This window comes from Dermacentor albipictus, chromosome 2 (assembly GCF_038994185.2).
Source record: "Dermacentor albipictus isolate Rhodes 1998 colony chromosome 2, USDA_Dalb.pri_finalv2, whole genome shotgun sequence".
In the NCBI taxonomy this organism is placed as follows: Eukaryota; Metazoa; Arthropoda; class Arachnida; order Ixodida; family Ixodidae; genus Dermacentor; species Dermacentor albipictus.
This window is the reverse complement of record NC_091822.1, coordinates 162,165,199-162,179,878: the sequence shown is the minus strand read 5'-3', so window position 1 is coordinate 162,179,878 and position 14,680 is coordinate 162,165,199. Positions and strand designations below refer to the sequence as shown.

The 14,680-nt window shown below is 45.0% G+C and overlaps 1 protein-coding gene across 4 annotated transcripts in view; it reads left to right on the top strand.

The window, feature by feature from the left end:
* The window catches only part of LOC139056221 (mediator of RNA polymerase II transcription subunit 15-like), a 142,445-nt gene that overhangs the window by 111,956 nt on the left and 15,809 nt on the right, over positions 1 to 14,680 (top strand). For all 4 annotated transcript variants that reach the window (XM_070534256.1, XM_070534257.1, XM_070534259.1 and 1 more), the window contains 6 exons: positions 666 to 829; positions 2,739 to 3,005; positions 6,380 to 6,487; positions 7,736 to 7,818; positions 9,531 to 9,673; positions 12,895 to 13,032. In XM_070534256.1, the coding sequence (XP_070390357.1) occupies positions 666 to 829; positions 2,739 to 3,005; positions 6,380 to 6,487; positions 7,736 to 7,818; positions 9,531 to 9,673; positions 12,895 to 13,032 (903 nt within the window). The remainder of the gene's footprint in view (positions 1 to 665; positions 830 to 2,738; positions 3,006 to 6,379; positions 6,488 to 7,735; positions 7,819 to 9,530; positions 9,674 to 12,894; positions 13,033 to 14,680) is intronic.

The following is a 14,680-nucleotide window of genomic DNA, read 5'->3' as shown; positions in this document are numbered from 1 at the left end:
CATTGTGGAAGAGTAAGCTGCAGTTGCGGATAACTTTGTGTGGCAACAAATGGAAACTACAGATGCATAGCTTCTGCACCCATGTTGCCAAACCAACTTGTCCCACAGAAGCTGACAGCGCTCTCTGTTTCGATTTGTCAGAGCAGATGCTCAATTGGCGTCACCTGCTAGTACTTGCAATGTTTTCACATTTTCCAAAAGGCAATAGGGCAAATAACACCGAGTGGTGTATTCTATGTCTTGATTTGGTGCCAGTGCTGTAGTAAGTAAGATGTTCATGTTCCTCAACTCGGACAAGCACAAATGAGACTGTGAGGCTATTAGCAGGAACCCTGTCACATGTGTGTTTCACCACTTTAGCTTTTTCTTCGTTGCCACAGAAAGTTGTTTGTGAGTGTAGCTCCTAGGGTTGGTATATCCTTGCTAGTGTAGCAGCGCCAGTTCCCTAGTGAAAGCCAAATGAGTGTCTTAGGGAACACAGGCTTTGACTCTTGGCCCCGGGGGTTTTGTTGCGTTTGATCCTGGCCTGCTGTGACCACGAGATTGATTATATAAAAATTCCTGTAGCATAATATGCTTAGGTGGATGATGCTAATTTGTAGATCTCCCTCTTTTTCTTCTTGATTTTTTTGTGTCTCATGCTGTCCTCGGTATTTCATATTCAGTGATGCAGGTGGGCAACATGATGATGGCATCACAGGCTCAGCAAGGACCTATGCAAGGACAACTTCAAAATCAGCTCCAAGGACAACTTCAGGGTCAGCTTCAAGGACAACTTCAAAATCAACTTCAGGGGCAGCTGCAAAACCCGCTGCAGGGCCAACTCCAGGTCAGTGCCTTTAACGTTGCCTCAGTTTTTCAAAAAACGAAGGATTAGCACTTTCGTAACATAATCATTAAGTGTGCGAATTAATTAATACAGCATCATTGAAATTGTGTCAGGATAGTTTGGGATATTGGGCTAATCTGCACTGTAAATTTTCATGCAATGTCATATTAAGTATGTGAGGGAAGAAAAGTACAAAACCAGCCTGAATTTATTTTCTCCTAATGCGTAGATGCAGTATGGTCAGCTGCAAAAGTTTATGCAGCTCAGGATTTTAAAGAAAGCTGAATTACCACGAAGCCTGGGTAGATGGCTATGAATTCAGTGTTTCAATCAGTAGCAGCTTTTGCAACCGACATGTGTCATATACGTCTGAAGACACCCCTCTTTCTGCCGGCTACACCCAAGGGTGAGGGGGGGGGGGGGGAGCAACAGAAGACCTATGGGCCCCGGGTACCAGACGACCTAGCTACGCCACTGCGTTGAAGGCATGGAAAAATCTGGGCTATCTTCAACAAGTGGCTTGGGTGAAAATGTTGCCAAAGTAAAAGATCTCCTGGATTCTGGCTGTCGTTTGAGTATCAAAATAATCACTGAAGATCTCTACATGTGCAAAACAACAGTTCACAAAGTTATTTCTGAAAATTTGTACATGCGGAAGGTTTGTTCGAAATTGGTGCCAAAGTGTTGAGTGAGGAACAAAAACAGTGACGAGTTGACGTTACTCGTGAGAGATTGGTGCAGTTAGAAAGTGAATGGGACCTTTCAGATAGTGTAACAACAGGTGACAAATCATGGGTGTTCCAGTACGACCCCTAAACCAAGCGCCAAAGTTCACAGTGACGCACCGTGAACTCCCCATGCTCAAAGAAAGCGAGAATGTCGAAGTCCAAGGTAAAAACAACGTCCATTGTCTTTCTTGACAAGCACGGGGTGGTCTACAAAGAATTTGTACTTTGGGGACGAACCGTCAATGCTGTGTTCTACAAAGAAGTCCTTGAGTGCCTTCACAGAGCTGTCAAACAGAAACGACCGAAGATTGCTGATCGCTGGAAGCTCCACCACAACAATGCTGCCGCCCACACCACCTTTGTTGTCCGGATAGGGTTTGCAACTTTGCCGCAGCCACTGTACAGCCCCGATGTGAGCCCGGCAGACTTTTTTCGGTTCCCAATGCTTAAGAGAAGCCTAAAGGGTTATTCACACCACCCCACGGGCAGTCACAGAGTCTCTAAAAGCGGTTATGGCAGCTGGCTAGCCTTTGCATGGGAATTGCATTGGCAGCGGTGTATTGACACCCAAGGAGACTATTTTGAAGAATTCTAATAATTTGTCCTGATTGGATTAATGAATTATTTTTACCAGATGCAGTCTCATTACCTTACGGACAAACCTTGTATGATAATTACTGATTTGACCTCTTCGTCTCTAGCACTGTTGCTCGAAGAGGCACCATAGTCAGTATTAGAGTCCTCTTAATAGGAGATCGATCGTAAGACGCTCTTGCATTTCTGCATCCTTCAAAGAGTTCTTGAGTCGTTTGCCATGTCATAAAACAAGATGCAGTCTGGATGATGGACGCTAGCAACACTGCCAGATATATGACAGATAAGCTTTATTGGAATATCTGTCATGCATACACAGAAGCTGCCATGCAATTTCAGTTGAACTAACTTCTAAGTAGACTATCACGTGGGGGTTTCATGTTGTTTAATTATCTCGTGGAAAGGCAGTGAATGAGTGAACATTGTGACATGGTTTTACTCGAGCATGGCTAGTGGTGTACTCAGCACTCCGGCCGAGTTGACTTGGGCGTGACATTTGAAAGGTTAAAGTGAACTGCTGTGCTCTCCTAGATCTTGCTCTTCACGCATCATGCTGATATGGTGATGTATTCCTGTCTCTTGTGTAGGGTCAACTGCAGGGGCAGCTGCAGAATCCCCTTCAGGGCCAGCTGCAAGGGCAGTTGCAGGGTCAGCTTCAGGGTCAGCTTCAAGGACAGCTACAGGGTCAACTTCAAGGTCAACTTCAGGGCCAGCTTCAAGGGCAGCTGCAGGGCCAACTGCAGAACCAACTGCAGGGCCAGATGCGACCTCAGCAGCCACAGATGATGAACAACTGCGTGCCCATCACCATGCAGAAGCTGCGGCCCCAGGGACCTGTGCCCAACGTCTCAGTGGTAGGTATCGCGTGTTGCTGTGTGCACAAGCTGCTCCAGCTTTCAGCACGAGTGAAACCCGAGGCGGTATTGTGTAATGATCCTCTTAATTTGTCTGTTCTTCTTGCCCTTCATCATGGCTAGCTAGCATGAAGCCAAGTCTACGTTGTCACCAGCGTCACCTCACTTGCTGCAACAGCTGATAAGAAACTTCATAAAATCAAAGGACCAAAGAATCCCTGCATAATACCGCCCCGCTTGCAAATGCTTGTAAAAATGGGAGCCAAACACCCTTCAGGATTGTTTTAATTTCACTTTGTTTCAAGTAATGTGTTCCTTTCTTCGTCCCCCCCCCCCTTCGTGTTTCATGTGCAGTAAAGGTAGTAGGTCAACATGTGATAAATGGAAAAGAAAATCGAGCTGGGCACTAAAGGTGCCTGTCCCTACCCAGTTAGGCCTCTTACCCAAATTTCTTGTACACACAACCAGCAGGTTACCGTCCATCATCATGTCATGGACAAGAAAACAAGTGAAGTAACCTTCACTTCTTGTTTTGAGCTTCTCTTTTCTGTATGGCAACAGAATTTAAAAAAGATAAAGTTAAAAGCCTTTACAATGCAGCCTGTAGCGAGCATGCACATTACAGTGGAACTACATGACATGTCACTTGGCCAGAGGAGCCAACGTACACAGCACAGAAAATGAAAACAGCAAAAGCTAATGGGACAAGAAAAACAGGTCGCATTAGTTCGTACTGTTTTCATTCCAGACACCATGTACCAACCAGCACAACAGCAAACTGTCATTGTACACAGCATTGCTCTCCACGATACGAATCTGGGCATGTCTTGGCCAGTGGCAGATGCAGCAAACATCTGTGGCAGGAATACATCAGACAAGAAGCATGAGAATATATTAAATAATCTTGCAAGAATCAATGGCTCTTGCTGAGGCAACACGCTTAACTTTTTTTGCTCATGCAGAGATCAAGCCTAAAAGCCACGACACCCATCGCAATCACCTTGTTATTACCGTGCCTGTTGCTATGTGTGGTTTTGTGCTTCTCTTTGATCAGATAATAGCGTGTACATGCTCCAGTTTTTAATATACAGTACGGTAAGTGCAGTCTGACTTCACTACCAGTCGAATCTTGCTACGATGAATTTCACTGGGTGTGCGATAAATTTCGTTGTATTGGGAATTTCGTTGTATTGGGAATTTCGTTGTCCCAAAAATGGCACTAAGAGAACAACAAAAAAAAAAGAAAGAAAGAAAGAAAGGAAACGCATGAAAGTTACAAGTGTGTAACAACAATGTTTAAATGTGAGCTGCAGAGTGGGCTTTGCGTTTTCACTCCCAAGCTCCAGCTCGCCAAGTCACTTAGGGGCTCTGTAGTTCCCTCTTCTTCCATGTCAGTTCAGGGTAAAGGACGTTTTATAACATTCTGGTTTAAAGTACTATGCTGCTCATCTATGCTTAAACACTCACTGGCTTTCTAAGCATACACTGGTGCAGCCAAAGGCACTATGACGGCGACGGCATGATGAGAATTAGGTGGAGATGATAAAATCACCACGATAGCATCACAACGATGGTATGACAAGGAATGAATTAGGATGATGGCAGGACAACACCGTCATAATCATAATTGAATGACAACAGCATTATTACGATGGAATTACGAAGAAGGAATGATGTCGATGGAACAACAAAGGTGGTATGACAACAAAGACATGACGTGACAATGGCATGACAAAGACGGTGTGATGACAACGGTGTAACAAAGGCTGTATGATGAGAATCAGATGATGATGATGGCATGAGATGGCGTGACGACAACTGTATGACAACTATACGACTATGGTGTGACGGTGATGGCACGTGCCTGCTGGCACGATGACATACCCAGTGGCACGTACCCACGTGAACTGTAGGCTGCACTATCTCTGGGATCGTTCCACCACTGTGGACTGCACAAATGGCTTGAAATGGAGTAACGAGCTAAGGAAAAGCAGCGCTTAAAAAAAAATTATATCTGGGAGCGCTTTATTGTCAGTAATGTCATTTTCGCCTGTTTCTGCTTTCACCCCCGCAGCGGCAGAATGTGGTGCTCGCAGTCAGTGAGGACCTGCAACGTCATCATCATGAGTGCCAAGAAAGCAGCAGATAGTGTCAGCCAAGTCCACCACTTGTGCGATGCAGTCAGCCCACCCTGTGCAATGTCGTTGTCATCAGATAAATCATCGGCAGTGCAAAAGCTCTTCAGGAGCCTATGGGATCCTGATGAGTAATCGAAAACACTTCATTGTAGCGGCCATTTCGTTGTAATGGAGTTGGACTGTATAAGAATGGGCCACTATTGCAAGACTCCGAGGGCCCACTCGCAGCCAATGGGCTGTTCTCCTTAGATGGAAAGCTTCATTGTTGTCGCTTGAGCTAGCTGCTATGCGCTAGCCTTAAGCATAATTAGCTATACTACTGCAATTTGGGTGAGTTTGGTGGGTCAGTTCATTCTTGGACCCACTTGTCATCTTTCTTATTCCCATCTTTTCTTCACCCTCTCACATTTCACAAAGCAGAGATGTCCTATAGAATGGAGCTTTAGTATAATGATGTTGCTGTAACATTCTTGTGCAGTGCTGTTGTGTAGTGCTCATACAATCAATGAAATGTCATCATCATGGTCTTGTTGAGGTCATGTTCTTCTTGTCATACTGGCATTGTTGTGCCATTGTCATCATCATGGTGGCGTCATGGTTGGCATGCTATTGTTGTCATACTGAGTGTCGTAATTTTCATTATTGCGGTCGTTGTGCCACCATCACTGTAACGTTGTGCCGCTTGTCATCATCGTGCTGCCATCTTTGTTGTTGTCATCCTGCTGTAGTTGTCATTGGCGTTGTGCCGCCGCTATTGTATTGATATCTTTGTTTTTGCCATCATGCCTTCATTAAAAAATTATTGTATAATATACCCGCCAAATAGGGATGCTTTTCTTCGCTTGCATTTGAATGAAGTGAGCCAAGACAACTAGTCGCAGGTAACTGCTTTGCGCAGCAAATTATCTAAGGATGCAAAAGGTGCCCAAGCCATCTTTAATTCATGATGAGTGACCACGAAAGCATCAGAGTAGCTGGCAAAGTGCAATTTACGCTGCGTTCTGTAACAGTGACGTGCACCTACATATCCTAAATTATTTCACTAACTCTTTGTGAATGCAGAGTGTGTCACCTTTTTTTTGCTGTTGAATGCTGAGCATGTTGATGCATTTCACTGTGTACGAGAAAGTTAGAAATTTAATTTTCCTAAGTACCTTATCGGGGCAGCAACAGTAGTTTATTTGGTGTCTACAGTGCGGCCAACCTGAATGGTGGCTCTTTCATCCTTTCGTGCAGGCGCCACAGCAAGCAAGCACCGTGCCAAGCCAATTTCAAAGTCAAGCACCCCCGACGTCAGTGGTGGCATCTCAGCTGGCTGTACCCACTGCTGCTAGCGTAGCTCCTGTAAGTGCTCCTGCACCAAGCCCTCTGTCGCGCATGTGAGAAGAAATGGGAGAGGATGTGAAAAAAGCAACAATAACGAAAAGAAAGTTCTTGTAGCACCGTGGCAGTCGTGTTATTGGCTGGTTAGCGACTCGCAGAGATAGTGGGGAGAAGACAAGGAGGTCTGTCTGTCTTGTGTGTGGTTCGTGGCATTGGTGCCACAAAAAAAGTTGTACTCTATTGGCTGTATTGTATTGTATTGTATTGTATTGTATTGTAGGCTGTATTGTGCCGGTGCAGCACATAGGCAGTGTCAAAGGTAGCAGCGCACTGTGCGGGGCAGTAGCATCAGAGAACCTCGGCTAATGGCAACGAACGTGTGCTCCTCGGTTGGCGGTGATGAACCGGTGCATGTAGGCAAGTGCACCAGCTGGGTAACCATGGAAAGGCTGTTGTGTGGATTTGCAGAGGCTGTGTTTTCTAATGATCCATTTCATTTTTCATTATTTTTGCCCGTTGGCTTGGACGCTCCTCTGTCTCTGACTTAGGAAACTACCACACCACTGTTATCACCTGAATCAGCCACTCGGCACGCGGTGTGATGTCGTACAAGCTGCATGAGGGCCAGTGAGAAAGGGAGAAAAGAATGTAAAATAAAATTGATGGCTGGCAAATATGGTTCTTGTGCAAAATCAAGTTACCATTACCTAATTCTTGTAATTAAGAAGTGGCTTTTTCAACTGCCGCACTTGGTTACATTTGTTATCATTGCTTTTAGGGTTTTTAAGCTTACGTCCAGAATAACTAATTACATATGTGGCAGGCATTTCCTTGGAATTATTGCGTTTGTTACATGTTGGTTCTGATAGTGCGGCACCTTTGCGTGGCTTTAGAGGTGGAAGTCTGTCATATGCACAACATGTGATGCGTCACACTTTCACCTCTTGCAGGCTGTGCTATTGCTTTAATACGGTTGTTCACTTGCTTGGTGTCAGGGGGAGCATCCTATCAAAATATGAGCAATGTAACAAGATTGTTCCTTGGCATAAAATGTGCAGCATCAGACGTATGGATGACAGCGAGTGAAACAATAAAGCACTCAGCGGCACTTTGCGCACCAAACTAACAATATCTGCGGCCAGGTGCCAGGAACACCCGAGAAACCGTTGAGGATGTTCAGTGATGACATGTTTGGACACCATCTTTTCTCATGTTTTTACTCTAAAGAACTGAAAGTTAAATAATGTCTCTGTCTTTGACTGATAACAGGTTTCCAGTCAAGGGCCTGGAAGCAATCAGGGTGCTGTGCCATCACCGGCTGGAGGGCCGTCCCTGCCAAACAGTGTGCCAAGGTAAACAGTTCCGTCAGAGGCAGCGATAACTACAAGTTGTGCTAGTTAATCAGCAGATGCATGGTTAGTCAACATACGGTGTGCATTGGGATGTGTGACAGCTCTGAAATATGGCTGCTTCAGCCATTGTAACCTGATGCCAGCTGTTGGCTGCAGTTGTTGGTCAGGTGACGCGGAAGAATAGACTGATCTTGCCACGCTCAGAGGGCACGTGCCGTGGTCCTGCCGGCACTGTGATGGCAGCAATCCTTGCCACTATGTCACTGTACCTCGGTTCGAGGCAACTTTTGGCAAATTTCGTGTTGCCAGTGCTTACCATTTGCACTGTGTTTGCCGTATTTGCAAACTATAATTGCAGCTAAAATTTTATACCTAGGAACCTCATTGTCATACACTGATTTGTTGCTGTAACTGTTTGTTTTATTTATTGTTGCTCAGTAACCATTCTCCTTTCTAATATTAGCCTGATGGCTCTGCAACTGGAACAAACAAACAAACAGACAGACAAACACTGCAAACAAATGCAATTGTTGATTTCTTTCCAGTCTTCAGAGCGAGTTGGGTCTCGTGAACTTCTCCAATCCTATTGTAGATATTTTGTAGTTCTTTTTGATCTTGAAGAATAGGCAATTTTGTCATGTTAGAAACACCTGTGCACTCTTTACTGTAGCTGCTCCATTAGAACTACTACTGCCAGCATGCTTTGCTGCAGTGGTGGCATAGCGAAACTTCTGTTGCGCCATATGTCTTCTGATTTTAGCGTGTGCATGTTATGAATTTAAAAAAAAAATTAATTATGGGGTTTAACATTCTGAAAATGTACGTTAGGTTATAAGGGACTCTACAGTGGAGGGTTCTGGATTATTTTATTGACCATCTGGGGTCCATTAATGTGCACCCGAAGCATTGTGCACGAGCATTTTTGCATTGCACCCTCATCTGAATGTGGCCGCAGGAGCTTGTAATGAATGAGCGGCATAACAAAAGCCAGAGCACTAGGAAACTAATGTGTAAAACAATGGCCGCTACCTGCAATACGACTATGTAGGTATGCAATACCCTCTTTATTCCCTTTACAATTTTCAGTGGTCGCATGTCAGTTCCTATGAATAACTTGTTGTTCACGTTCATAACAATCTGACATTGGATATGCATTTAATTACATTATTGGCTATGTTTGCCAACAACAGCACCATCAATCCAAATCATACTTTCTTCAAGACTGCCATCGTACATAGGATTTGAATTTATCACTTTTTTTTGTAATGTCATAATAACACAAAAAGTATACTATAAATAAATAAAAGAATAATAAACAGATTGGTGCTATGGAGGCTGTAATGAAGGTGACCGCAGCCTCGTTTATTATACAGCGCACATGCAATGATGCATGGAGTGATAATGGTGGGGGCCAGCCCCAGCCCAGGCGATGGTTGAACGCCCACTCGTGGTGGCCTTTCAGGTGGCTGTCCTCCAATTCGTCGGCGACATGGCTGATGATAGTGCTGCTTCAATGCCCATCAACTTCACTCTCACTGCATCGTTGTACAAAATTTGCGTACCATAGGAGAAAATTGGAGCTAGATATGCTCAGCACTGTGTAGCACTGAATTTGAGCGGGCCTCTATTTCCATCTGCTGTCATAGTGAACGATTTGGAGTGTAGGTTGTTGTCAGGGAGTTGTTAGTCAATGAGTCATATCTGCCTTGCAGCCAGATGGCGCAGTCACCAGCCGGCGGCTATGCTCCCAGCCCTTCATCGTCGCAGGTTGTGCCTTCGCCTGCGGGAAGCTTTATGGGCCGCACGCCCGGCACCGTGGGAGCTCCATCACCAGGCAGCACTTTGAGCACACCAGGTAAATGGCATTAAATCTTGATTGGACTCCTGGCATTAGACGACACTTGCTAGGGGTAAGTAACTCAGTTTCAGCGCGAAATAGACAATTGCAAAAGAATACAGACGACCATAAAGGTAGTCTGTATTCCTTTGTGGTTGTCTATTTTGTGATGAATTCGTCATTCACCATCGTGCACCGGCGTGTTACATGCGCTCACTCCAAAATTAGCCACAATTGCTGAATTCATGCTGAATGTGTGGATTCCTGTGAAATCAGTAAACCTAAGCAGCTTCATGCTTTTTGTCTGTACTTGCAAGAGAGACCACCTGAGAGTGTCAAGCGCCAACAGGTTCCCTTTCTGCTGTGAAGTAATCCAGATGCCTACATTAACGGGGCACTAAAGAAACATGTCATGTCGAGCTAGACAGAATGATTTGACTTCTGTAATAACGAAGTTTTCATTTGTTGCGAGAACAGAGTTTTTGTAAGCGAGAAAATTATGAAAATGGAAAATCGGAGTGGTTCCACCTGTTGCCACCTGGCCGCACTACACACAATGAGAGAGGGAGTGGGGAGGCAAGTGTGAGGCTGAATGTTTGCCCCGACTCTAGAGCGAGCCGAGGCGGGCGGTTCGAGGAATGTTGTCGAAACGCTGCATTTGTCACCAGCGTAGTTGACGATCACAGGACTGAAATAAAACGCGTCGTCGGTTTCCAGAGCGAGCGCTGCGGAGGCAGAGGAACTAGCTACAGCGTTAGCCATCACAACGAGACTGCACTGGGAGTGCATCATAGTTTTGATGGACTCTCAGGTGACACGCAGAAATTTAGGGTGCTGATGGCACCCTAATGATTTGAGAGCCAGAGGAGTCCCAAAAGGGTCCCTGAAATGATTTTAGAGCGCAGCTCTTGGCCGGCCGTTCCTGCGGCGAACGCCGGTGTCAGCGTTGGTGTAATTGTGCAAACGAGCGAAACAGCAAAGAATGAGCGTGAACGTGGAGCAGGAGTTGAAAGACACGAGTCGCGAATGGCAGCGACCGAGAGTGGCCCCTTTGGTGACGTGCACACGGTAAACTGGTGTCATGTGGACCCGCCTGACTGTATAATGCGTGCTTGTATCTGGTCTCAGCCGAACCGCTCGTTTTGTACTGTCGTCTTCTAATGTCAGCTCTCAATTGCACTTGTTTGGTTTACTTGGTTTGGTCTCGTTCAAGCTTGTTTCGATTGTCATGGTTTGAGATCGTGTTTTATAATGGTGAGTCTAAACCGAGATGTCTTGATGGAAAGGTTTTTGGAGACAGTGCACCATATTTGATTCTGTGCAACAAGGCGAACCCTGAATGCAAGGGTGCGGAGGCGACACCCAGTACCTCATTCTCCTTGACTTTGGAATTCAGTGACACCACAGCAGAAGAGAGCACACCAACATGATTATGATTACTCGCATTAAGAACAAAGGAAGAAGAATGTAAACACAGTGCTGACCTCTCAGCAGACAAAGGAAAAAGCATGCGACATCTCGCACCTCCAAAGAGGAGGTGAGATTTTCATGGTGTTGTGTGACTGGTGCTGCAGCTTGCCGCCAGCTAGTGTGGCCGCTTTGTCGCAGCTGCGTTGTAACACCGGCGGCACACCGCACACGTTTTACCGCAAGTGTGTATGGGGCTTTCTGTTGTGACAATTGTTCAGAGATAGCGCTAGAGTAGCGCACGTTGTCTATTCACTGACGACGCCATAGATAAGGCATGCGGCGAGCACGTCAAAACAAAGCACTGCATGAACGAAGGTCTGTTTGCGGTGGCTGCTTTGAATCGCACCCACGCATCACCCATGTGAGCAGTCACGCCAACACTTCACTCGTCTGCAACATGCCGCATGAGACAGATTGTCTATGCCAGCCAATTGGTCACGAAATGAAAACTTGTATACAGTTGTTCTCAAATTTTGCATTAGGGAGTAACGTAATTGTCTGTGAATTTTTGTTGTACCCAAGTCTAAACTTAGTCTCTCATGGTATGCTTTCTCACAACAATTTTTTGTCTGTTCCTTATATTAAATGAGATATGAGGCGTTAAACATTACCTTCATTTCAAACTCTGGTGTTCTCCCCCAACATTTATTCTGTGCGACTATAGCTATTTCCCACCTCCTTAGGGAACAATGTCATGCAGTGACATGAGTGTTATTTACTTCTGGTTGATTTAAAAACTGAGGGGGTTCCCACGTCGCCTTAAAGTCAAGTTTGCGTGCAGTGCTCGTGTTTTCTCTGCGTGCAGTTACTGCAGTCCACTTCCTGCATATACCAGAAGTGCAAAGAGAAGAGCTGATTCACCTGGTAAACTGACTTGTCTATTTGCCGGTCAGAGCTCGGGGAGCTCATTGGCTGTTTTGAAGACTGCGCAGCAGACCACAGTGACGCTTGAAGGAGAACGGTGAAACTGTTGTCAAAAGGCTTGAGAGACACCAATTTAGACTGTGGCAGGCACCTGCTGATTGTGCTGAAATAAACTGCAAGAAGCACATGTTTGAGGAAGCACTTCTGCACATGGCTGCCACGGTCTCAGAAGTGAGCATGGTCATAACAGGCTTGAGAAAATTGGAGCTGCAGCAGTGGTGGTAAATGATGGCATCAGCTAGCGCAAGACAGACGTAATCGGAAATAGTTGGGAGAAGCCTTTGCCCTGCAGGGGACATAATATAGGGATGATGATGATGATGATCCGATCATTACTGTTTGATAATTACCATTTGTATGCTGCACAATTGTATTATTCCCCAGTCCTTACATCCTAAATAGGGCTGCAGTATGAAAAAATAGAAAATAAAAATAAATAATATAAAATGTATGAAAGTGGGACATGCATCAGCCACAGTGCCTTATTACTTTCGTTTTCCTTTTGGCTATCTGACTAAAATAATAGCTGTGTATTAAAAAAAAAAATTTAAGTGTGCTATGCCAGGCTGGTGTGCACGGCCTTTCATATTTTAGCTAGGCATAAATAAGATAAGCAGTGACTTTGTATGTTGTCTCTTTTCTGGCTAGTCAACATTTATGGCCTGGAAAGGTATCGATGTCTTTTTCAGTTTTGTGTATGTATATAAGTGAATAATGTGCAAGGGTAGATACCACGAGTGAACTATATAGAGCTATTTGAGGTCTCGCCACTGGTCACAGGCTTCTCCTTAGCAGAAGGCTCTTTCTCACTCGCACTGAAACAACAAATTGCATGGCTTGCCCAGGTAATGTCGGAGGAGCCACGCCCAGTCCTGCAGCACGTACCCAGACGGATGACCAAGCGTACCTGGAGAAGCTGAAGCAGCTGTCTAAGTACATCGACCCACTGCGAAGGATGATTGCACGCATTGACAAGGACGAAGGCATGTACTGTGTTTCCCTTGCCATTTTTCTGTAAACATAAGCTTTTGAACAAGTTAAGGACCGCGCAAAGAATGCTAGGCACAATGTTGAGAGACAGAAATAGAGTGGTCTGGATCAGAGAGCAAACAGGTTTAGCCGATATTGTAATCAACATTAAGAGAAAAGAATGGCGCTGGGCAGGTCATGTAATGCGCAGGGTAGATAAGCGGTGGACGCTTAGGGTTACAGAATGGGTGCCAAATAAAGGACCTGCAGTAGGGGACGGCAGAAGACTAGGTGATGCAATGAAATTAGGAAACTCGCGGGTGCTAGTTTTGAATTGGTTGGTGCAGGACATGGGTAATTGAAGATCGCAGGGAGAGGCCTTTCTCCTGCAGTGGACATAAAATAGGCTTATGATGAGTCTCACCTTGTTATAATAAAGTTGCGCTTAACACAGAAATACCTTTGTTATATTTAATATTTAGTAAAAGCTGATGTCGACGAGAAACGCTTCAGATTTGCTTTGTTACATGTCATAATTTCAAGGTTAACAAACCAGCTTCGGCAGAAGTTAAGGGTTGTGCAACTAGTGGTGGTACGAAGCGTGTAAGCCTTACTATAACTTATTGTTAAGAGATGGGAGGACAGCAATGTGGACTCGGGAACCAGCTGGGACAGCCGATACTCTAGTTGACATTAAGATGAAGAAATGAAGTTGGGCAGACTATGCAATGTCTAGTGCAAATACCGAGGGGTCTACTGGAGTTACAGAATAGGTGCCTAGGGAAGGGAAGTGCAGTCGAAAACGGCGAAGAGCTAGACAATGTGGTGCAATTAGCGAATTAGCAAGCACATGAAGGTATCAGCTAGCACAAGACAGAGGTAATAATAATAATAATAATAATAATAATAATAATAATATCCGTTATTTCACCCGTAAAGTGTGGGAGTGCTGGAAGAAAAGCTGACAAATAGCTGGAGAAGCCCCCACCCTGCAGTGGACATAAAATAAACGATGATCATAATGATGATCTGATAATTTGCTACAGTCTGCTTCCATTAATTCGCTCCTGATGGGACCGACAAAACTGCTCGAATTAAACAAAAGGCAGAAAAAAAAATCCGAAACATGCTGTTGATTCAGTTGGCAGTAGTGCTTTTAAAGTTAGCTTAATGGCACTTCAGCTGTGTTATGCGGTGAAGCATACCAGAGGGGAAAGGTATCACTGTTGCGGAACATAGCACATCTTCCTTAATATACGCACATGCGCCGTTTCCGGTCACATTACGGGCACCGAGACACCTGATAAATTCACTGGCAGGCCTTCAGTGTTTTAGGTAGACCTGCGCTCTATTGTTGGTTTTAAACATCCCCTCAACTTTCTGAGTTTGTTCATCTTACTGCCTTCCTTTTCTTTAGTTTTTCCAAAACACAGATGGTCTTTCTCTGCTTTTCGGTGCACACTGCCTGCGTGCGCATGTATAATTAAAGAACGCATACTAGTTAGCAGTGCATGCGTGTGCGTATAATTAAGGAACGTGTACTAGTTAGGCCCCTTAGTGGTCTCATGTACGGGACATGTATGGTGGGTGAAACAAGGGCTCAACTCGCCACAGCAACGTCAGTAACAGTTCTGAATGACTGCCAGTATGCTTATTAGGCAT